This window comes from Lepidochelys kempii, chromosome 18 (assembly GCF_965140285.1).
Source record: "Lepidochelys kempii isolate rLepKem1 chromosome 18, rLepKem1.hap1, whole genome shotgun sequence".
NCBI classification, from domain to species: domain Eukaryota; kingdom Metazoa; phylum Chordata; order Testudines; family Cheloniidae; genus Lepidochelys; species Lepidochelys kempii.
Window position 1 is genome coordinate 15,604,417 of NC_136397.1, and position 23,532 is coordinate 15,627,948.

General features: G+C 52.4%; 1 protein-coding gene across 10 annotated transcripts in view; it reads left to right on the forward strand.

The window, feature by feature from the left end:
- SAMD11 (sterile alpha motif domain containing 11) overlaps positions 1 to 23,532 on the forward strand; it is a 221,497-nt gene that overhangs the window by 178,630 nt on the left and 19,335 nt on the right. For all 10 annotated transcript variants that reach the window (XM_078849360.1, XM_078849358.1, XM_073317120.2 and 7 more), the window contains 4 exons: positions 1,643 to 1,801; positions 10,436 to 10,574; positions 22,211 to 22,326; positions 22,951 to 23,029. In XM_078849360.1, the coding sequence (XP_078705486.1) occupies positions 1,643 to 1,801; positions 10,436 to 10,574; positions 22,211 to 22,326; positions 22,951 to 23,029 (493 nt within the window). The remainder of the gene's footprint in view (positions 1 to 1,642; positions 1,802 to 10,435; positions 10,575 to 22,210; positions 22,327 to 22,950; positions 23,030 to 23,532) is intronic.

Here is a 23,532-nt window from a genome sequence, read left to right on the forward strand (position 1 = left end):
AACCTAATTTTGCCTTCATGATCCATGCAATCGCAGTGGATTCAGTGGGGGGTAGCAGAACTTGCCCACCTTACTTGGAGACATTGGTACTGCACCTGTGAGTAATGGGAGGAGGGTTGGCCCCGTAAGTTATTTCAGGGCTGGGTGGGCTAGTTTGTATGGGCTTTTTTCCCCTTGTGGCCCTGCTGGGGGCTAGGCGTCCAGCTGATTTCAGGGTTCAGGTAAGAATCATGTGCTTGTTACTTGAACATCAGGTGATTCTTGTTCAGCTACTTACGCTAACGAGGGAATCTGTGGAGTTGTCCTCTGCCTCTTCACAGCACCCATCGTCGTGAGGTGTAGGTCAAGGCTGCAGCGTTCTGAATAAGTGACAATCGCTGCTCCTCTCTTGCGAATAGTCAAACCAGTTGGGGCATGGAAGGGGGCGTGTGATAACTGCATCTCCTTTATAACTATTGTTACATTGTAGTAACCTCCCAGACATTAATTAATTTACCTTCACAGTGCTCCTGAGAGGCTGGCAAGATTATCACCTCCATTTTACAAATGAGAAAACTGAGGCATAGAGTCAGATTAAGGGACTTGGCTGAGGTCATATAGGGAGACTGTGGCAAAGGAACTCAGATTCTGAGTCCCCGTGTGACACCTGAACTACAAGACCATTCGCTTTCTCTCAAGGGTAGAATTGTGGGCAGGGTGCTGGGCTCAGGCTCAGTAGACCTGGGTTCAGTTCCCAGCGCACACAGAGATTCTCTGTGTGACAGACCATTGGCAAATCCCTTACTCTGCCCTGCGCCTCCGGTCCCCATGCTTGCCTCACAGGAGTATTGTGAAGATAAAAACTGTCATGACTGGGGTGCTCAGCCGTACGAGTACCTAGAGAGCCTGTTTCCGTAACTTCCCTTTTGATAGCTGAGCGGATGGGTTGTCAGAGCTGCTCCTAGCAAAACTAGTGGCTTGCTACCTGTACTGCGATTCTCAAACTCGTCTACAGGAAGCAGTTGAGCAATGAGCATCTCCGTAGTGAGGGATCACGTTGCCCCTCTCTGTAGCCACCTCCTCCAAGCGTGTTCCAAATGGCAGGCTTGAAAAAAAGGGGTGGGTGTCTATTTAGGCGTTAGTTGAAAAGAGAACTAGCATCCCCCAGGGGAGTGGAGGAGAATCCAGTACGTCTTTCATCGTGTGTTTGTGGCAGCAACGGTCCTCCTTTACCCCCTTAGGTAAAGTGAGTTTGCCTGTAATTTTGTTTGATTGTAATGTAACACTCTTGGCATCCACCAAGTGTGTAAGAGTGTGTGTGTCTGTGTGTGTGTGCATGTGCTGAGTTTGAAGTTTTTTGTGTTGCGTGTGTGTGTTTGGAAGGGGTGTTGGGAGCATATATACGTGATTGGGGGTGTTGGGTCTGTAGATTTTGTGTGTTGGGGGTGTGTGCATATGTTTGGGGGCATTGGGTGCCTATGCATTTGTGTCGGGGGGGGCAGGGTTAAATTTGGAGGTTTTGTGTGTCAGGTTCATAGGCATGTGTTTTGTGGTATTGAGGGAGGATATCACTTGACTTTCGTTTTCTGTCTAGTCCTCTGGTCCTCCTGCACTGATGTGATGTCTTCTCTCTCTCTCTCTTTTAAAACCTTCTGCTCTTCAGACAATTCCCACACGCCCGTGCTCGAAGACGCGGTGACTCAGATGACCCCAGAGGAACACTACAGGCGGATGATGTCGGCTCTGAATGAACACAGCACCTTCGAGGAGCAGCAGCGTCTCTACCAGTTGGCCAACAGCATGGCAGTCCCCAGCCACGGTGGTACGAGCTTTCGGGGGGAGGAATGGGCTGGATTTGTAACGCGTTGAATTAAGTTCCCTGTGATCTCTGATACTTTATCTAGCAGCTGTAACAACACCTCGCGGTGAGAATGGAGTGGCTCTGCTGTGAGCTTTGCTTCTGAGAAGCTTAGACAATTAGCTTGTGATTGCAGCAGGTCTATAGGCATATCAGTAGCGCGGGGTCCTCTCCCCTTCCTCCTTTCTCTTTGTCTTGGAGACGGTCAACCCAAATATTCAGAATCCTTGGTGCAAGTCTGACTTGGTCACAAGTGGAGTGAATTTAGTGGGTCTCTGCCTAGTCTCATCTCTTCACAAGCCCACCCCGGCCTTTGGCATCATCCAGAATGGTTGGCAGGCTTGGCTGAGCAGAGGCTGAGGGCTGGGACAAATGAGGGGGTGTGGTCACTGACGTGCAGCAGCAGTTCTGTGAGAGGATCCAGCACTGGAGTAGCATGAAGCATTGCAGGATGTAGTTGAAGGGCATTGGCAGTGCTGTGCGTGGGAAATTCCCGTAGCACCTGCCTGCAGTGTGTCTGGCTGTAGCTGGTGTTTATGACCTGCCATCTTACGAGGATTAAATTCACCGTGTTTTTAGGAATGAGAAAAGCAATGAAAACTGTTCAGCAGGAGAATGCATAAGCCAGTGGGAAATGTGTGTCTGGGGATAGACAGACAGATTCATCCCTGGTGTTTAACTTCATTGCTCTGGAGATGAATTTGTCCCTCACCAGCTGAAATCAGATCTGCTGTGGGCAGAGGCTTGGTAAACCTGGGAGCTGAAAGGGAGAAACCTCTTCTGGGCCCAGCATACTCATGTTGTGAGAGTCTCATCAGAGCTTCACCACAAGGATATTGTAGGCAGCTTCCAGGCACTGCTTTCCTTGCAGCCACAAAGCACCAGCAACAAGTCAGGACAGTTGGGCTGTCTAACCCTGGGTTGGGTGTTGGGGGAAGCCAAGATTCTTCCTCCCCACTCTTGTTTAATTTGGAGTAGCCTGGGCTTTGGCTACAGTGGGGTGTTTTTGCATGGATGGAGCAAACCCGCGGGAGGATGGTGCTGCACCAGTGTAGGAGGTATTTTGTGCTGGCATAGACTTAAAGTCGGATAAGCTGCGTGGGTGCCAGTCCGTCTTTACACTGGTGCAACTTGTCTCCACAAGGGATTTGCTCTAGTGCAGCCACATCAGTGCAAAATAAGAAACAACCCAGGCCTTAAAAACAACTCCCAGTTCTGAACAGGTGTTTGTGTCTTGCTGCTTTTGCTCCATTATCCTGCAGATATAGCGGCTTCTTCGGGGGAGTTTGTTCTCTAGTCCTACGGTTTGTGCTTTAATTAAATAATACAAATAAAAGTATTTGTCCCTCATATTGGGGAGCCCAACTCAGAGCCAGTCACACGGTGTTTGAGGTATCGTGAGCATCACCCATAGGGGCGCTAGTCTGTTCACAAAGCAGCCAGTGGGAAATTGGGTCATGGTGAGAGAGCCCACACGTGTTGTACAGGTGTCAGTCTGTATGTACACCTTCCCTTCTCTTGTGCATGTGCGACATGCTGGCACAGGACTGGCTGTGGCCAAAACAAAGCCGTTAATTGTGCATGTGCCCTCTGCCTTTTCTGATGCAAGAGCAGGTGAGTGAGGGGGTGTCCCAGGGCGACTCTCTGGGGGAGCGAGGGGTGGATTAATGAGCTGCCTTGGAGCCGGAGGGATTGTTGGTGAGAGAGATTTGACAGCTATCTGAGCGCAGAAGGAGAAGGTGTCACTGGGAGATAGAAATTACACAGCACAAGTTCCCTTAGTCCACGTCCAGCTCTCTTCCTCTGCACCTCTCTCTACGCAAAGCCTTTGGCTGCCAAACTGTATCTGGCATGGATTAACCAGAGAGAAAGAAAGCGAGAGGGGGTTGGGGGGGAAGAGGCAGAGAAGCATTAGCAACGTATCTGATGAAGACTTGAAGGAGAATCTCCAATCTGGAGTAAATCCCCAGGGCTGCTTGTTAGGTTAATAAAGAGGCTGCCTTCCCCTTCCACTCTCCATTTGATTTGATTTGCTTCTCTGGGTGGCAGGAAGGTGATCCTGTTTCATGTAGAGTTAGGATTTGTTCAGCATCACAGGCACAGCACGCACCTTCCCAGACACGCAATGCATGTGAGTGCAGCACACCCACAACACGCACACAGGCGCTGTGGAGAGACACGCAGCACTTCTCCACAGGGGCACAACGCGCACAAGCCTAGGGCATGCACAGCCCGTGCATAGGCACAGGACACACAAACACAACACGAGTTGGTAGACAGAAGCAACATGTACAGTGAGTGTGCCCTGGCACAATACACAAATGCACATAGGCATGCCATGCACAAGTACAGTATACACAAGGACAATACAGGGGCCCAACATATGCTTACACAAAGGTGCAACACACAAGTTGTGCATGTTGGGTATTCACACAAGCACAATAGACAACATATGCTTACACAAAGGTGCCACATGCATAGGCATGTGCATGTTGGACACACAACACGTCCCTGCACATAGGTACAGTACACACAGCAGACATAGCACAGGCACAACATGGGTACACAGCGCACACACACACAGGCGCAACTCACAAATCCATACGCAACATATGCATGTGTGCTGGCACGAGGCGTAAACTCATATGCAACACACAGCTACATGCATGTACGCAGGCTCCTCACACAGACTCACAACAGGCCAACACAAAGGCCCAACTCACTTGGGCACAAATGGGGCACCAGACACGGAAACCGCCCCCTGCCCCAGGCACAGCACGTGCACCAGAGTAGCTGATGCCACAGCACTTCTGTCTCCAGAGCAGCTCGTTGCAGTCAGGAGCCTGACATTTTTAAAAATTATGATTAAACTGCCTCCTCAGCTTTTCTGGGAGCGTGGGGGGTGCCGGTTCTGAGGTTTCGGGCTGGGCAGGAGGAGAGGGGGACGCTGCACAGACAGGCTTTCTTGTGTGACGTTGACAAGACAAAACTTCAGTGTGTTTTGGATTCGCTCCACACCACAGGTTGGGCTATAAATTATTAGTGCCAGAACAAAGCGCAGTTTATCTGCAGGCTCAGACGGAGGCACCAGTAACGTTAATTATTTAGAAAATGTTAATAATTTAATTGCTTTTCTTTCCCATTCCCCCTCCCACGCTGCGTAGGCTGCTCCCTTCCTCCCAGCGACACGCATCCCGTGTTCTGAATTCAGGCCGTCTCCGTGCCTGGAACCTTTATCCACCAGCATTGCAGTGTCAATCACCCCGATTTCCCAACTGTCAGAGTGCAGGATTGTAAATAGCAGCTCCTCTGGGGTGCGGGAGGAGGGGCTAGGCGGTGGGGTGGGGGAGGGAGGGAGGGAGGGACGGGAGGGGAGGAGGAGACAGGAAGGTATACGGGGGAGTTGTTGCGGTCATTCCGGATCAATGCAGCTTCTGGAATTGGCTGCATGCCAGACTTCTAAATTATAGGCACTATGGCAATAAGGAGTGACCTGGGTTTTTCAGATAATTAATTTATAAACATCGGAGGCGCATGGTCCCTGGCTCGGCGAATTCTGCAGGCTTTTTATATGATCTGATGGGGCTGGTGGTTTCACTCTCCCGTACGTGCCTTTACAGTTTAAAAATATAGATCATTTTAATGTTTGTTCCCTCTCTTCTTTTTTTAATGAGTTTGCATGTACATGAATGCGGCAAGAGGTGCTCTAGGGACCGAAGTCCTGTTTATCCACAGCTCAGGTGGTGGCTGTGCAAGCTTTTCCATCCCAACCTGCTCTTCCACCAATGGGTCTCAGCCCTGAAGGGGAGGACCCCAGCCCCCCACTAAGGGAGTTCAGTCAACATGGTCAGTTGACGTGTATTGGACACTTGCGTGGGTAAAGGGAACATGCCTGGTGACATGCCATAGGATAGAAAAGAAAATAGAAGGGATATAACTCATCATGCTCCAAGCTGTAAGCCAAAAACTACTCAGAGTTAGCAAGAAACTTCCCTTGGGGCAGGTTGTTCCATAACTGCCCACCAGGGGAGTTTCTTGCACCTTCTTCTGATGTAGCTGATAGTGGCCACTGGTTGGAAGCGGGATACTGAACGAGATGAACCATTGCTTGGCTGACCGTCCAGCAAATTCCTGTGTTCCTCATCATTCGTTTTTGTTAAGAGTACTGGGCGGGGTGGTGGTAAATTTTAATTGTGATGTTGGAACTGGACCAAGACCCAGAGTACTTGTGTCATGCAGGCTGCTTATGCATAAAATGGTGATTTAGAGGTGAAAGGCTTTCTCTCCCCTTACCCACCCCCTGAACCACGATGCTGCATTTCCATGTGTTCCCCACTTCAACCTCTGGAAATGCAGAGGGAGGCTGGGTGTTTGCTGCTGGGGCAGTGGGGAGAGTGGTCTATCAGGCTCTTCCCCAGCCCTGAAGCAGGCATGAGGGGGAACTCTGGTGCAGTGCAGTGTGATGATGCACAGCCGGGTTTTATCCTGGATTTGATGCTCCAGGACCTCCCTCGTCATTTCAGATCTACTCACTGTCGCCACTGCTGGTGTTGCTACCCCCAGTCACTGACCAGGACCCCACTGTTGTCGGCACTGTACAATCTGTTGCTAGATCTTTGTCAATGACTCATGCTGAATCAAACCCTGTGGAGGCAACTCTGCGAGATGATCTTGAGTGGGAGAAGGGAAGAGGGAGAAGAAGCGAAGGGGGGAAGCAGACCTAGGAGGCTGGATAGTGTTCAGAGATTGGAGCTGGGGAACCTTTGACTGGAGGGCACTTGGCCTGGCTGCAGCTTTTTGAAAGCTGTAGGACATGCCCTTGCTGCATCCATTTTCCAGCCTCCTTGCATGGGTGTCAGATATTTAAATAGCTGTTGCATTTCTGGAAAGGTTCTCAGCCTGTGTGGGAGGGGTGTGTGTGTGTAGCCATACACGTGCAGTGTGTGCCCACACAGGCATGTGTAGAAAGTATGTTTTCATATTTGAAATTTGTAAAAAGAAATCTTTCTTCACATATATGACTATATACTATCTAGTCTTCTGGCTAATGCACAGGGCTGAGAATAAAGACACGTGAGGGTCTATTCCCAACTCTGGCACACACATGCCTGGTGACCGTGGGCGAGCCTGTGTCTCAGTTTTTCCATCAGTAAAATGGGGATAGCATAATCTTAAGCACCTCTGATTCAGCCCTGGATCTCAAAGCACTTTGCAAAGGCAGGAAAGAATTATCCCTGTTTTTACAAATGGGGAAACTGAGGCATGGAGAGGCGAATTGACTTGTCACACAGCAGTACTAGCACAGTATTAATAATTATGACAGTTTGGTGATGGCTAAGGGGTTAATGCAGGCAAAGCACTTTGAGCGCTTCATGGAAGGTGCTGTAGAAGTACAAAGGATGATGATTATAATACATACTCCAACAAACACCCTATTCCTTTATTCCAGTACATTCAACTTGGCTCTCTCTTGGCTTCCTCTGACACAGAGCAGTAGATAGTGGGTGTGAGGAGGGGGTTTCCTGTCTGTGTGTTTTCCAGTGTGTCATGCAGACAGTAGCAGAGGTTTCACTGCTGGGCTGGTGCAAGCGTGCAGAGGTAGGGTGCCCCGGAATTGTGTGTAGGCAGATGAGGAGAGGCAAGCCCAGCATGGGGGAAGGAGCCCAGCCTGGAGGCGGGGAATCTCCTGATGGTTAACTCTGTGGTGGGGTAGCACTCCAGAAAGTCTCTTACAATGCAGGTGGCTGTCTCATCTGTAACTAATCCACTTAGCGTTTTCATTGGTCGTCCTGGGCTGCTCTGGTCCCTCTGGTGGATAAATGCATCAAATAGAATAATTAGTAACGTGTGGCACTTGCACAGCAATGCCCAGCTTGGAATGCTGTACAAACATCAGTTAATTACTGTGCTGTAATGATCTTGCCGGGGAGGAATTAATATCCCCATTTTACAGGTGGGGGAAACTGAGTCAGAGTAGCTCAGGGCTCGTCTATATGGTCAATGGAACCAAAGCGGTTAAGTCACACTGCTAGTTATTTCGATGCAAGTCTGTATATAGATGCTTATTTCAGAATCACTGTGCCCTACGACTATGGCTCTGATCCCGTCTAGCATTTGCTATGTTTCTGTGCAATAGGGCATTCAGATTCTGAAATAACAGTGCGCACATGCTGCCTTGCACTGAAGTAACTTGAGGTGTGAACTGCAGCCCACTTAGCTATTCCTGTTTCGTTTCCTGTGTGGAGAAGCCTTCAGCGACTTGGCCTAAAGTGGGAGACTGCTCTCTGAGTTAGGGTTGAAAGATTCAGGCTCAGTGAGCTCAGCTTGGGAGCAGGAGCTCAGTGGGGAGGGGGGTGTTGCAGTGCCCCCCCCCTTAAAAATGAGTGAGAATCTCCAGCTGCAAATGGTGAGTGAAGCAGGAGGGACGTGACTGGATGTGACCCCAAGGAGCTTAGATGGGGCTTAGCATAACCCCCTTCCCACTAAGTAGCCCCTAGTGCACAGCCCTGTGCTGTCCAGAAAAGCTGCAGGGGCGGCCAGCTCTACCCTCCCTGCTGTAGCGATTGACTGATTTACTGCCTGACTCATTCCCCACCTCCCTTGAAACCTTTCCATGGAATTCCCCGCGTGTGCCCCAAGGCTGAGCTGCAGAAGCCCTCCCAGCGGGGAGCGCGGCCCACGCACTAGCCCAACCAAGGCAGATGTTTTTCATAGTCTGTTTGCAAGTGCCAAACCACCGCCTCCCTTCAAACCTCCCCTCCCACCCCCCCCAAGCTCTGGGCACTCTTGAGGCTCCAGGTAGGTGAGGGGGAGAGTAAGTGTTGTGCGAGACTTAACAGGACAGCAGGGATATGCAGGCAGCATGGGCTGGGATATGAATTCTAGCCAGTCAGCACTGCTGCAGCGGTGGGGCAGAAAGCAGACCCATGACTTACTGTTAACTCCATGGTTGTGTTGTTCACAGAGGTGCTGTGGGGGTCAGGGGAGAACAACATGATCTGGGCAAGAGGCTATGGGGAGGGTGGGGTGGAGCCTCTGGAGGCAAAACTTTTGCAACCCTGACCTGTCCTCTGTCCTCTTCTGTGTGTGCGCCATGCCTTTTATGTGGGAGGGGGAAGCTGTGTGTGACCCATCAATGGCTATTAGCCAAGATGCTCAGGGATTCAAGTTTGCAGCCTCCTGCTCTGGGTGTCCCTAAACCTTTGACGGCCAGGACTGGAGGACAGAGGCTGGATCACTCAGATTGCCATGTGTTCATTCCCTCCAAAGCATCTGGCACTGGCCATTACTGGAAGACGGGATACTGGGCTAGATGGATAATTGGTCTGACCCAATATGTCTGCTCTTGGGGGGGGGGGGGAGCGGGGTCAACTGTAGCTCTGATTAGTCCACTAGTTTGGGCCTATTAGGGCTGCTATGGGCTTTGCCAAACTGGCCAGTGTCGCTCTGTGTCCCTAACCTTTGCCATAGGAAGATTTCCCTCCTCCAGTTCAGTGACTCTTGCAACCAGTTCCCTTCCCCCAAGCTGTGGCCCTGGATCCCATGGGCTACTTCTCATGGGACTACACCAGTCTGTGTCCACGGAGCTGTGGAGTGTAGGGGCAGGGGCCCTGGGGGCCTGCACTTAGAGAGGGGAGCCAGGTCTTGACATGCTGCACCCAGGTGGGTCTCTGCTGACCGGTGCGGCTTTAAACAGCCCTGGCACGCCCCGGGGGGCAGCTAAAGTAGCCATGTGGGGTCGAACCTAGCAGGGGAGCTTGACTAGGGCTCTGAACTCTGGGCCTTACCCCCCTCTCCCCTGGCAGAGGGCAGGCATGGATGCTCGTAAACCCTGGGCCCTGCCCGTATTTGCACTGGGGCCCCAAGTGGGGTGGCACTTGATGCCTCGCGGCTCCAGCCCCCTCGGCGGAGGGCTCGCCGCCCCCCAGCGCCGGCCCAGCGCCTGCCCCCTCAGCCTGGAGCTGACGGGACCAGCCCCAGCTGCCTGTGCTTTGCCTGCCCTGGGGGGCTGAGCGGGGCGCGGGGGGTGCTGGAGGAGAGGCCCAGGAGCCCCGGCTGGGGCCTGCAGCCGGCCGAGAGGGGGCAGCGCGGGGCGGCCGCGGGGAGCCGGCAGCGCGGAGAGCGAGCGCGGGCTCAGGACGCGTCCGTCCCCCCCACGCCCCGGGCCGGGCCGGGCAGGGCAGGAAGGCTCCGTCCCTCAACGCCCCCGGCCCGTGACACCATTTCCTCCCGCGCCCGCGGGCGCTGCCGCCAGCTCGCTCCGGGTGAGGAAAGCCCGGGCGCGGGCGCGCCGCAAAGACCCCGACGCGGCTCCTCCCGCCGGCCGCCCCGGGCCCGGGCCTCCCCCTCCCCGCCGCGCTCCCGCCGCACCTGCCCGCCCGCCCTGGAGCGGGGGCGAGTCCGCGCCGGGCAGCGGGAGACGCGCCGCGCTCGCCGGGGAGGCGCGGCCGGCCGGGGCCGGCGCCGGCGCCGGAGCGGGCCCGGGGAGCGGGCCCGGGGGGCGGGGGGCGGCGGCCGGCGGGGGGGCGGGTTTGGGGCTGAGCGGCCGCAGGCTCATGCGGGCTTGTCCCTCCCCCCCCTCTCCTCCATCCTCCGCAGATCTGCTCCGAGCGCGGCAAGAGGCGGCGGCGCGGAACCCCGCGGCCATGGAGGCGCATCTCCCCGCGGCCAGCAACTCGTCCAGCCAGCGCCGGAAACAGGGGCTGCCCCAGCACCGCGACACGCACTTCCCCGAGAGGTACCGGCGGCGCGGCCGGGGGGCGGGGCCTACGGCTCCGCCCCGCCCCCTTCGCTTCGCTCCACCCCCGGGGCGGGGCTTGCCGAGCCACCTGGAGACGCTGGCGGGGGAGGGGGGCAGGTGGCTGGCCCTGGGGGGGGCACTGGAAAGGGGGGCTGGCCCCGCGGCCCGTCTGGCCCTGGGGGGCTGGGGTGGGCCCTGGGAGGGGTGGCTGGCCCCGTGGCCCGTCTGGCCAGGGGGGGTTGGCTTGGGGCGGGGGGGTGGGCGCTGGGAGGGGTGGCTGGCCCCGCGGTCCGTCTGGCCATGGGGAAATTGGCTTGGGGAGCTGGGGTGGGCACTGGAAGGGGTGGCTGACCGGTGGCTGGCCCGCAGCCCGGCTGGCCATGGGGGGTTGACCTGGGGACGGGTGGTGGGTACTGGATGATGTCTGAGCCCCGCAGCCCGTCTGGGGATTGGCTTGATGAGGCCCTTGGTTTTCAGTTTTAATTTTGCTTAAAGTTTCCTGGGAATTTATGGGTGTTTATTGCAAAAAAAAAAAAAAAAAAAAAGTAAAAGAGGGGTGGAAGCTGTTGCAGAAAGTGAACTTTTCTGGGTAAATATGGGGGATGGGAGGACAGGAAAAAAAGGAACAAATAGTGAAAGTGGGCGACGCCTCACACTGCGTCCTCCACCTCTTCCACTTCCAGGCCTGCTCCAGAAGGAGAGATGGCAACTGGGTTACCAAGCTGCCATCCCTATGGAGGGAGCCAGGTCTGGGGAATTCTGGCACTTCTCTTTTTAGGACTCAGATACTGATGTACACATCCTCACATGCCTGGGTGTGTGTAACTTCCACTACGTAGCCATACTTTAACAGACAGTCTCATGTTTATACTTAGACTAATTTATTATGAACAGAAACACATCTACCTAGTGTGATGTGTTGGATATTTTTTTAACATAATCAGCATATTCATATACTTGAAATTCTGTACATGTAAGTTCCAGGGAAGTTTGATAAAAATTGAATAATAATATTATTATTATTTAATAGCTTTTGTAAAACTCAGGATTTTTTTTTTTTTTGGCAAAAATCAGTAAAACCGAAAACAAAGGGACTTGTAGATTGATTAGGCATGTATGTGCCAGGTTGCGAGTCCATGTGAGTGCGTGCATGATGTGTGTCGTGTGGTTGCGTTGATGGGTGTGTGTCATTGGGAGGTAAGTGTGTGGAAAGGGGGGATATGTGCACGTGTGACTTTGTGCTTGCATGTTTCATACATGTGCAAGGGGGTCAGTGTATGTGCGGGTGTATGAGCTTGCATGCTGGTGTTTGCACGTTTCTAGGCATGGATGTGCTAGCTCATTACGTGTGTGTGTGTGTTTATGTGCTCTCGTTTGGCGTGTGGGAATGGGGCTGAGATGCATGTGTGCACATGTGCATTTCAGATCCTGGTTTGTGAGTCTCAGGCTGTTGGTAACATTCTGTCTAAATCCTGCCTTGGAATCCAGGAGTTGACGGTATCGTGTAACCTGTCCTTTTGGCATAGAACATGCTAAACTGTTTAAATTAGAATTTTATAGCTGCCCCAGATAATAACAAAAGGGAACTGACACCCTGGGACAGACGCTGAGCGAGAGGGAATTTTTTTTTTTGAAGGACAAGACTTGGATGTGAGGCTTCTTTGCTCAGACAGTGCTGCTGGAAACTTGGTTTACCCAGATCATTTATCTCACTCTGTGTTATAAGATGTTCCCTCCACAATGAAGGAGTTCAGAGCAAAATTAAATTAAAGGCGTCTTTGTTTCTTGCATGGATAGAGGAGAAATGAAGAGGCAGGAGATTGGACTGGCTGCCACAGGGGCTGACACCCTCTGGGGGGCCTGGAAAGTCTGTGGAGGGCTTCACTCTAGGCTTTGCTAATGGTCTTTCTTGTTTTCTTGTTGCGGGTGAGTGGGAAGGAAACTGCAAATAATAATAGGAGTGCGTGTGTGGGGAAACTGGTTCTTTCAGCTCATATCCCTGGGGGAATCCTTTGCCCAGTGGCTCTCTGTGTGCAGGGACTGAGCGGTCCTGATAAACCTTTGTCCTACCAGCTGCACTTTGGCTAACCCATTCAGTACAATCCAATACAGTCGATGCGTGCTGTAGACAGACCTGTCAGGAATGCAGCGATAGGCGCGTTTCATTGCAGCCAGTTGGTAGGAAAACTTCTCTGACTACGTGTGGCCTGGAAGGCTGCCAGGCCAGCCGGAAAACTGGCTGAGGAAGCGCTTATGGAAGGGGGTGTGTGTGTGCACACATTGGAAGGGCAACCTAAAAATGCATGTTAATAGGTATCAAGTCCAGGATTTACCTGGGACTGCCAGGCAGGTGGAGAGAAGATAATGAAGCCCAAGCCAGAGTGTGTTAAATCTTGTGTGGAGAAAGTGTAATCCAGCGGGATTGCAAGTTAGGGAATCTGTGTGCTTTTTGGCAATCATGGAGGGAGAGAGGTCTAGTAGATAGATCAGGGGACCAGGAGTCAAGACTCCTTCCTGGGTTCTACTCCCAGCTATGGAAAGGAGTGTGGACTAATGATTATATTGGAGACTGGGAGTGAGGACTCCCGGGTTCTATTCCTGGCTCTGACACTAACCTTTTCTGTGAACTTTGCCAAGTCACTTACCCTTTTTGTGCCTCGGTTTCCCCATCTGTAAGATGATGCCAATGCTCACTTGTAAAACAGAGTATGTTTAGTTACTGTCTGAAGGTCTTGAAGGTCCTCAGGTGAAAGGTGCAAGTAGTTGAGAGTCTTATTGCATGGAGTAAGAATTTCTGGGCCCACCTGCAACCCACTAGTTATCGGCATGTTTGCACTGTAGATATTGAGACCACCACTTGTCTGAATTGATGGGTATAAAACTGAGGGGCTATATCCTTCCCTGGCCTATACACTCAGAAGCCTCGTTTATTTCAGTAGAATTGCCTAGTGAGTAAATCAGGGCAGTCCTTTATGCTGGATCTGTTTGCAGAGGCTGCCCCCAAGTGTCTGGGGCAGGTAGCTACCCGAGGAGCTTTGGGACGTTTTGTATTAAAAGTTTACACCGTGGGCCTAGCTGGACCTGGGCAGGTTTTCTATGCCCCTTTTCTTGTGTGCAAAGCACAGCTGACCCGACAGATTGATTGTATGCAGCCTTCTGGTCCTGTGAAGAGGGTGCAAGAAAGGCTGTGTCTATGTGTCTACCTGTTCCTTTGGCAAAGTTCTCAGGTGTGATAATCCTTTGTCAGCTGAGCTGACGGATAATTGCAGGGGTCCTGCTGGGAGGCAGGCAGCTTCAGCTATGCCCTGTGGTCAGGGCTTGTCAAGTCTGCTTCACATTGGTTCCCATGATCGTTATTTCTCCTCAGAGATCCTTAACCACTTGAGTGTTGCTTGGGGCCATCCTGCATCACGCTGCCCACACTCTTAACGGCTGTGTTTTGTGTTGCTTTATCATTGCACCGTGGAGGGCATTAGGAATGCCTGTAGAAGACAAGGCCACAAATTGCAGAGACAAAGCACTCGGAGGGTTAATCTCTCCTCCTCTCGCCCTCCCTGTTGGTCTTGGCCTCAGGTTTTGTATTTGTCTGCTGTGGTCTCTGTCAATAAGATAAATCAAAGTAGCCTTTGTGCTCCTTTAGCAGGAAGGGTGTGGAAAGTCTAAAAGGCAGCTGGCTCAGGTAGGCAGTGGAGGAGGAGGTGGAGGAAAAGGTGGTGGAAGGAGCTGGCTCACACAGAGAAAACTGCAGGTGGATTGATGGTGTCTCTTTTCCTGGGTGCAGAGGGAATAATGCATGATGCGAGGGGATGTGAGCTGCTTGGCGTGGTGTTAAAATTCCATTTCAGCTTCCTGTTGGGAGCTTTGTGGGGATCAGGTCAGTTCACAAATATAGTGGCTTTGCTGGCGAGAAGAATTAGCCACTCAAGAATTCATCTATTAGTTATGGCAAGGGGGAAAAACCCAGCAACCCAGGTTTATTTATCAAGGTGGCACCACGGTTTTTGCAGAGGACCAATATTGAGACCTTTGCATCCAGTTGGGAAAGGTATATATTTGTAATTGTCAGGAGTGAAGAGGGTTGCGAAACGATTACTATGAGCTGATGAATGCTCAGGAAGATGGGTGGGGCTTGGTTTTTGTCCAAGCTAGAGAGTTTGGAATCTAGATCCAGACTTTTCCAAGCTCCTGGGTGTTTGGTTTCAGGGCTTTGGTTCAGCTCATTCTAGAGATTCATAGCTGTTAATTACAGATCTAGATTCAGACCCAGAAGTAAAGGCTGCCCAGATCTCGGAGGTTTGTTTGTGAAGATGGGGTCTCTTATTGTGAAGATTGGTTAGTTGAATGTTACTAAAGGGCTTGGAAAAGTTTGGCTCTAGATTCCAAACTCTCTAGCTTATACACCCGCCCCCACCTTCATGATGCTATGCCCCATGTGAAATGGGATGGAAACCACCCTCTCTAGAGATGAGGGATTGTTTTTGGCTCTGTTTTGTACCCACTGAGTTTCTTGGGGGCTTGCTTGTTTTTGTTGGAGAGACATTTGGCTTCCCAGTTTCCTACACAGGGTGCTAGGCCCTCTGGTTTATCCTGTGGCACCTACCACTAGTCGCTATCTACATCCTTGTTTGAACAGAAGCTTCTTCATCAGACCAGGCTCTGCATATGTGTGTGCAATAAATGACCGATTAGGTTCCAAGCAGAGCCTGCCAAACCTCAAATCTGAACCAGTCTTCAGAGGTGAAAGGCTAGTGCTTTCATCTGCTGCTCTGTCTATCCCCATTGGGCTTAGTGTTCTTTTCCATCCACCTCCACCTTCTCCCTTCAGGGGTGGTCTCAGGAATTTGGCCCAGCTACGTGATCGGGGAGGTTAGCATTCCCCTCTCTTCTGGAAAAATGTTTATACCCTGCATCTGAAGTGCATTGCACAGGTGATCAAAAGAAGGCTGGTCGATCTATGAACCATCTCTGCAGATGGATAAAACCAAGCGGTTTATGTGATACTTCAGATGCGTGTGTGTGTGTTTTGTGCTTGTGTGGAGCTGTACTTTGTTCAGTGGCTGTTAACACTGCACGGCATCAGAGACTTGTGGGGCATAATTCATTCTGGGGTTCCATTTATCATTTCCCAGGGAGCACATAAAATAATGGTGGGTGGAAGGTGGGGGGGAGCTGAGTTAATAAAGAATATAGAAAAACCCCGGGTGCTGGGAAACGTGCCATGTACAGTTCGAAGGGGGAAGGCTGAAAATCAGAGCACCCATTGGTAGCTCCTTGAATCCCAGTGGCGGTCCGGCTGGTCTTTGGTTAGCAGGTAGCTGTCAAACGCTGGGGACAAACTCTGAAGTCCTTCCTCAGGCAAAACTGTCCTCAAAGGCAATGGAAGTTTTTCCTTAAAAACTTAGGGAGGATTTCAGGATGTGCCTCTTTCCCAATGCTGCTGCTATTGCTGACTTTAACTCTGGGCCAGGCCTGGCACCCCTCAGCTCCTGCATTCCCCCCTTCCTTCTCTTGATCTTGAAGGGCTTCCTTTTCTCATCTGTATACCTGGGCCCTCTGTCGGGCTTTTTTGCACTCTAGCTCTCTTCTTTGCATGCCTCACCCCATTCCAATCCCTCCCAAGACTCAACCCCAGTGAACTCAGCATTCATCGCTTTCTGGCCTGGTCTACATCTGAGATTTACCCCCAAATTCAAACCAGTTTTCAAGCTGTCTGGGGCCATAGCCCAGACCAGGATCCAGGCGGCCTGGACTGGTTTGACTGAACTGATTTTAAAACCGGTTAGAATTTTCCCCAGCCCCTCCTTGTCTAATGCCATTTCTATCATTCCATCATGTGGTACATGTCGTCTAACTGGTGCATGTCTCCTTGTACCTGGAGACCCCAAGCATGTTCTTCAAAAAACCCTTTTGGTTTATTTAGTTTCCCTCCCTGGTGGGGCAGGAGTCTGTGGACAGGTTTTAAAACTGCCTGCTGCAAACCAGCCAAGAGCTGTGTGCCAATTGCCCATTACCTCAGGTTTAAAGTGTCTCTTCCTATCAGAAGCAAAGCAGAATAAAGTGGCGCTCTCGTGCATTTTTCCCCCCTCCCTCCTACCCTCTCTAAATTTATTTCCATGCCTTGCCGCTTTCAATCTGTGTTTCCTGACCCTCTCAGTTCACCAGTCTCAGCTCCTGTAAGCCTGCAGCTCTGGATTTGGGAGGACGAGATGGGGTTAATATGGAATGCTTGGTTTTAACAGTATAATGTGTAACCCCATAATGACTTTAAATATTGATTATTTGAAGGCCATTAGCGCTTATTGTTAAAGAAAAGTCAATACTTTTTAAGCCTTGTGAACCATTTGTCTCCTGTTAAAGGACATATCAAATTTAGCAGCATGCAGTGCAAATCCCCTAATACCCTACACACAAGCCTCCAGCTGGCATCTATGAGTTTGTTTTTTTTTAAAAAAAGAGGAGGAAGATGCTGTAACAATGCATGCAGAAGTGCTCTCTGTAAAACAAGGACAGGGCTTAACAAATGTAATTGGCAAGGGCTAGGTTCAGGTTCTCAGGGGACAGGGCTGTTACTCAGTGGTTTCTCAGTCCTTACTCTAGTGGGAATATTACCTGAGTAAAGGCTGAGGTGTAACTGAACAGGGATCTCAGGATTTGGCCCAAGGCTTTTATTTTCAATGTATGTGTTTCAATGGGAGCTCTGTATGCAAGGTGGCCTTGCTTATTGGCTTGGCTATGGATTCTTTCACCCCTGAGTCACTGATTCAGTATAATTCACTACTATCTGGCCTGTTTAGACATAAGTGGTGGGTCTCCCTCTAGGAGGTCTCCATATCCCCAAATCTGCCAGTACAATTGGTGTTAATTAGCATGCTTGCTGCCCTTCTTAGCTAGTCACCTCTCACTCTTGCAAGTGGCCCTTCGGGGTCAGGACTGGGGCCCAGGGCACATGGGAGGTTGCGGTGCCACGCCGTAGTTCGTGAGTACAGAGAGGATTGGGTTAGGGTAAGGGAGGGTTCAGAATGGTACTCCTCAAGAGCACAGCGTTCACTGCCGTGAGGTGTCACACTTCCTGACTTGCTTTGTGCCGAGGGCCCCATTAAGAAATGAGGACAGCAATTCACTGGCGGGGATGTTTCTTGGGCACCGTCTCCCAGTAGATGTGTGACGTCCTTCCTGGTATTTCCAGTTCGTTAAGGAGATACTAAACGGTGATCTCGCTACGGGGGCTCTGCTCCCCGATCATATGCATCGCACGTGTGATCCGTGGAACTGCACCAGGATGGACGCTACCGTCCTGATTACTCCAGCTGCAGAAGCTTGTTTTGCAGCATTAGATATTGTGAAGGTGATGGGGGGTACGTGCACCATACTGCCCTGCCCCTTAGCCCAGTTTTGCAGACTAAGTGAGCTATGGGCACGTAGGTATGTGACTCCAGTTCACCTTTGGCTCAGGAGTGGATGACAGCTGATGCGTAGAGTTGTGGCAAAGGAGAAGAGCTGTAAAGATTCAGGCCAGGTCTGTCCAGGAAGTCTGGAACCTCTGACTTCCCAGCTCTGATTTCAGAGTAGCAAAACTGGTTGCATAGCGGTACTAATAATGGGAGCGCCGATTGGGTCACAGTTCTTTCTCTCTGACCTCGCCCTGCTCCTCCTTCCCCTCTGTGGGTGTGACTTTCAGCCCACTGCCTAGCCCTAGCCCTTACTTACGGCCACAGACTCGAAAAACTCTGCAGAGTTCTGTTTACATTGCAAATGCTGCTGTTGTCTGGCCACCTCGCCTGACAGGACTAAAGCACTGTTCTGTGGCGTAGACAGGGCTCGGCCCTGTTTTTAAAATCTTTGGGCTTGTTCCCTGACTCAGATGCGTTTGTAGCATAGACAGGACCTGCCTCTTTAGCTGGAAGAACCCCCCCAAAGCTTACCCCACAGAGCCCTCTACAGCCTCTCCTTTAACAGTTCCCTGTAACTCCTGTGGCCTGGCATGCCTTGTAAGTTCAGATAGCAGCACCCTCAGGCACCGCAGGAACAGCTCCTCCCTCCTTCCCCAGGATTATTTCTTACCTCCATACCTCACACTGGCCAGCCCACGGTTGCAGGCGATCAGCGTGCCTGTAAAGGAAAGGAAGTGTGCTTGGCTTCTGGAACCGAGTGCATGATACAGAATGGGAACGAACGGGAAACAGCTGAGGGCAGGCGAAGGCCTCCAAGATCGAAGCTCGGCCCTGTAACGTGACATTGTGCTGCTGCGGAAGTGAGGGGCCTTTCATTTTGTAGTGCACAGCCCTGATCCCCATGGAGCCCTTCTTCATCCCTCTCGCATAGTGTCTCTTGCCAGCTAAAAGCAGGCGCCCCACGGCTCCCTTTGTTTCTAACCTTTCCTTGCGAGCTCTTTGTGCAGCCTGCACCTGGGGCTTATGCGGGGTGCCGGAGCCTAGTCAGACTCCCCTCTCCTGTCTTTATAAAAGGCAGGGAGGCCGCGCAATAGTTAAAAGCTACTTGATTTCCCAAATTGCTTCTTATAAAACGAACAGCACGTCTGCCAGGCTCGTCTCCCCATGATTACGGCTAATTACGATCGAACCGACACCTCCTAGCCCCCGTCATGCCGCTTTAATTGTCCGTTATTCATCTGCAGGCTGTCCGGGGTGGCAAAGCACTTGGCAGCCCAGCGACCGAGGCCTCAGCTAATTGTGAGGCCTCAGGGATTAGGGCAGGTGATTACACACTTCATGGTGTAATTACATAAGCATCGCTTGGCTGCTGCCCCGGCACTGAGCCGAAGGTCACGCGCTGCGTTACCTGAGATTAATTGGAGCTGCCACTGAAGCGCGAGGCGCTGGCGGAGCGGTTATACGATTAGCATTAACATTTCAACAGCGACGGATCGATCTGTGGCTCTCCTCCAGACACAGCGAGCTGTGCAATTAGTTTAGAGGAGAGCGGGGGGGTGGGGGGGAGAGAAAGGAGAGACAGACAGAAAAGGAGGGGCGGGGAAGGGCAGGAGACAGATAGACAAAAAGAGTGAGGGGAGAAAAGCAAGAGACAGGCGGGGAGGCAAAGACAGATGGGAATGGGTGGAGGCAGGGAGAGGGACGTCTGATTCAGGGAAATATTTCAATCCATCCCTTTTTGGATCTGCGTGCGTGTCACAGCATTGGTGCTGGCTGATGGAGGGATGGAGCCGTTTCAGGGAGATCTAGGGAGAGGAGAAGGAGACACTCCGCCCCCCTTCCCCTGCTGTTGGAACAGGTTTTGGAAATCTGGCGAAGCACAAAAAATGGCCATCGGCTGTAGCTGTATAACCAGAGTGATAACTCATCCTCTGCAGTGCTGGGGCAGGGAAACCCCCCTCAACACACACACACGCATCCCGCCCCTTCGGTTCAAATGCTTTGTGTGGGTGCTTGTGCATTGCATTGTCACACACGCGCTCGTCACACTCCCCACCCCCGTCCCCTCCTGAAGTCTTTTTTGCGGGAAGATGTTGTAAAATGAAAATAAACAGCACAGTGCCTGGCTTTGCCTTTCGATGCCCCGGTGAAGGTAATAATGTTCTAAGTGGCCATCAAAGGGAATTAAGAGACACGCAGCCGGAAACCAGAGATTTGCTTGCAGGCTTCCCAGGCAGATTTGACTAATGGAAGAGACCTTGGCTCCTATTTGCTTCCTGTGGGCTTTACCTGGCCTGCTCTCTGGTTGTGTCTCCTCCCCCTACCTTCCACTTCGGTTACTATTAGCTAGAGTTGGGCTAAGGCCAGTGTGCTGTATTGTCATCCTGCATCACATTGAGGCATGGGACCCCACCCTGGCTCTGCCGAGGCACCTCTCCGCTCACCCGCAGCGCCCCCTACCATGCCAGCCCTCTCTCCGGCTCTGCCAACCCACTTCAACACTCACCTGCAGCACACTCCTCTAAACCAGAGCTCTGCCAATGCACCTCGCCTCCGACCTGCAGCAGCCCCTTGTCTCCAGAGAAGAGGCTGCCAGTCGTACCGTGCAGGGCAGGGGTTGGATAACCATTAGGGTCCTCACTGAGACCCCCACCCCCAAAAGTATAAAATATCTTTTCACTTGTAACGTAGTCCAGTTTTAACCGAGGTTTGCTGAGGTGAAAGACGAGTGCTTACACGGTGCTGTCCTGTGCACCCCTTGCCCAGCCAACTCCCAGCGTACGTCGCGGTAGAGCCAAATCTCTCGGAGCGGGAAGCTGGGAAGCAGGTGGGATCTGTTTCATTCCCCTGCATACAGATTTGTATCGTCTGCTCCTCTTTTATCCCCTTCGTTTTTTTCTTTATCAAGTTTTGCAAATAAGAACGAAATTCAACCAAAAACCTGCCAGCACGGATAGCCTCCAGAGTCTCCATTCGCGCCGGCGGTCAGTTCTGGGAACGAGTGAGATAGCAGCGGGTATGTGGGTAACAAAGGAGCCAATGCCGGGAGCCGCTGTGTCCACCTCCTCCCCACCTTTGACACCTGGATACTGTGAGCTCCCCCACCAAACTTCCGTTCACATCAGGGCCTGTGAGACCCTGAGTGTCTGCGCTTGGCTCCGTATGGGTGCTGGCCCCATGAGCATCAATGACACTCAGCTCAGCGGGGACAGAGGGCTCACGTCCCCTGTGAGATTGGGGCGGATGGTGCTGGTGGCTGCTCAGTGGGAAAGGAATGGGCAACTCCTGGCCTGACCCTCCTCCGCTCTGCTTTGTTTTAATTCATCAAATGTTGTGTTTTCTTCACTCTGTGGCCATCACAAAGCAGCAGCCTCTGTGGGGCCGGAACAGCTGGCTGGGAAACCCATGGTCAATGGGAATATCGGAAGCTTTTGGAGGAGCAGGGCAGGAGAGGGAATGGCAGAGCCAACTGTCTGTCAGAGTGCAGCATTTGCACACCCACGTGCTGGTGTGAGCACCCGGGTCCAGCCAGCAGGAGTCTCACGGCGAACTCCTTTGTCTCAAGGCAAGCAGAGTTTTTGAGCCATCTGTGTAGCATCCTGGAGAGCATTCCCTCTTGGTCACTCACACAGCAAGTGTGGGCCTGCTGCTCGGCTGCATCTGTCTCTAGGGGGATCTATCTCTGATCGCTCTCTCTCTGCCCTTAACTCGGGCACAGCTCCCGTTGGCTTCAGGGAGAGTTTTGGCTACAGCTCATTCTGTAATGTAATGCCCTTGGGGCTTTTACAAACCAGTAAGACACAGCTTCTGTCCCAAAGACCTTATAGCCCAGCTCAGGCACGTACAAACAAGGGAAAGGGGTGCAATTATTGTGTGTGTGTGAGAGAGAGAGAGAGAGAGAACAGACCTAAAGAGAGGGACCACTGTGCATGAGACAGAAGGTGCATTTACGGGGTGGCATGCTGTTGAGCAATGAGGAGTCAGGTTCTAATGGTGGCAGTTTGCTGGCAGACCAGCCTGTATCAGTCTCACTTAGAAAGTGGCTGAGTTAGAGGCTGTCCTTTAACATGCAGGTGTCTTTGTACAGGTGTGCCCCAGCTGTGCTTGAGGAGGGGTGTGTGTGTATGTCAGAGAACATACAGCCCAGCATGCAAGCGCGCCCGCTGAGCTAAGCTCACACTTGGATTGCTGCGATCAGCACCGAGCAGTGCTAAATCTCTACATCTCTTCCATTTTCTTTAGGGACATGTCCCACCCACCGCCTCTGCTGTCACCCCAGAATGCCCCCCACATTGCGCTAGGGCCTCACTTGAGACCTCCCTTCCTGGGGGTGCCTTCAGCTTTGTGCCAGACGCCAGGTGAGTGTGTGGGTGATGGTCCACGCGGTGGGTGGGAGGAGAGGGCTGTGCTGTAGCTCGTTGCCACAGCCCTGCCTTGGGAGCATCCCCAGTGGATGCAGTGGTGGGTGCTTTGCCCTCTCCCATGGCTTCTGAATGCACCTCATGTGGCCATTCAGCTGCTCCGGCCCGTATAGAAGGGAGCAGGCGATGCCATCTCCCTGGTCCCTTTGGTGTGTCTAGCCCCACAGCAGTGCTAGCAGAGAGCAAGACCTGCCTCACAGGGGGACGGGACAGGCTCCTTGCACCCCCTGTGCAGTAGGCAGCCGCAGCCTGGTGCAGAGAATGGGGGATATGTGCCTATTGCATTGTGCAGCCTGAATGAGGCAGAACAGCAGAAATGGAATCAGCTACGAAGTCACCCTGTGGGAGCATTACAGGAAACCTTTTGGCATAGCTAGGGTCTTGTGAGCCGCAGGAAATCACATCTGTGTTGCTCACTGGGATTGCAGCAAGGACAGTTCCCCCATCGTGGAGAGGGATCTCTCAGAGGGAGCAGTTCTGTGGCCCTTCACTGCACAGCTGGCCCCGCAGAGAGTGAGTGCTGTGTAACCCTGCATCTGTCATGCTTTCCCCTGCCCACAGGTTACGGGTTTCTGCAGCCGGCACAAGCAGAGATGTTTGCACGGCAGCAGGAGATGCTGCGGAAACAGAATCTTGCCAGGTATGGAGCGCTGCCCCAGAGGAGCTCCCTGCATCTGAGCCTGCCTGTGCTTTGGGCTAGATTTCCATCCCCTTTTGGCCTTCTTCCTCACCGCAGTCAGAATAGGGTGTGACCTTGGTGCTATATGAGCAGCCCGGGGGAAGGAAGCCCTCCCTCTCCAGGACAACAGCATAGGCAGCAAGAGTGCGAGCTTTCCCCCCGCAGGCAGAGGGCCTAGTTCGGCCCTCACGCCCATCCAGTGCTTGGCGTCTCCGCTGAGACTACCATTGTGCACGTGGTGTTTCTGATTGGAACCCCTTGGATGCAGCCTGAGACTGCCAGACTCATGACACTCAGGCATCTAAGGAGTGAGAAGGTGAGAGCTTGTGGTGATGCCTGCTGGGTTTGAACCCGTGACGTAGAGGTGAAAGGCTCTGTATCCCATTACTAGCACCTCCCAAGCAGCCAGCCCTGCTCCTAGGAACTTGACAATGAGCCCGGTTCGCAAAGGGGAGGGTGGAATC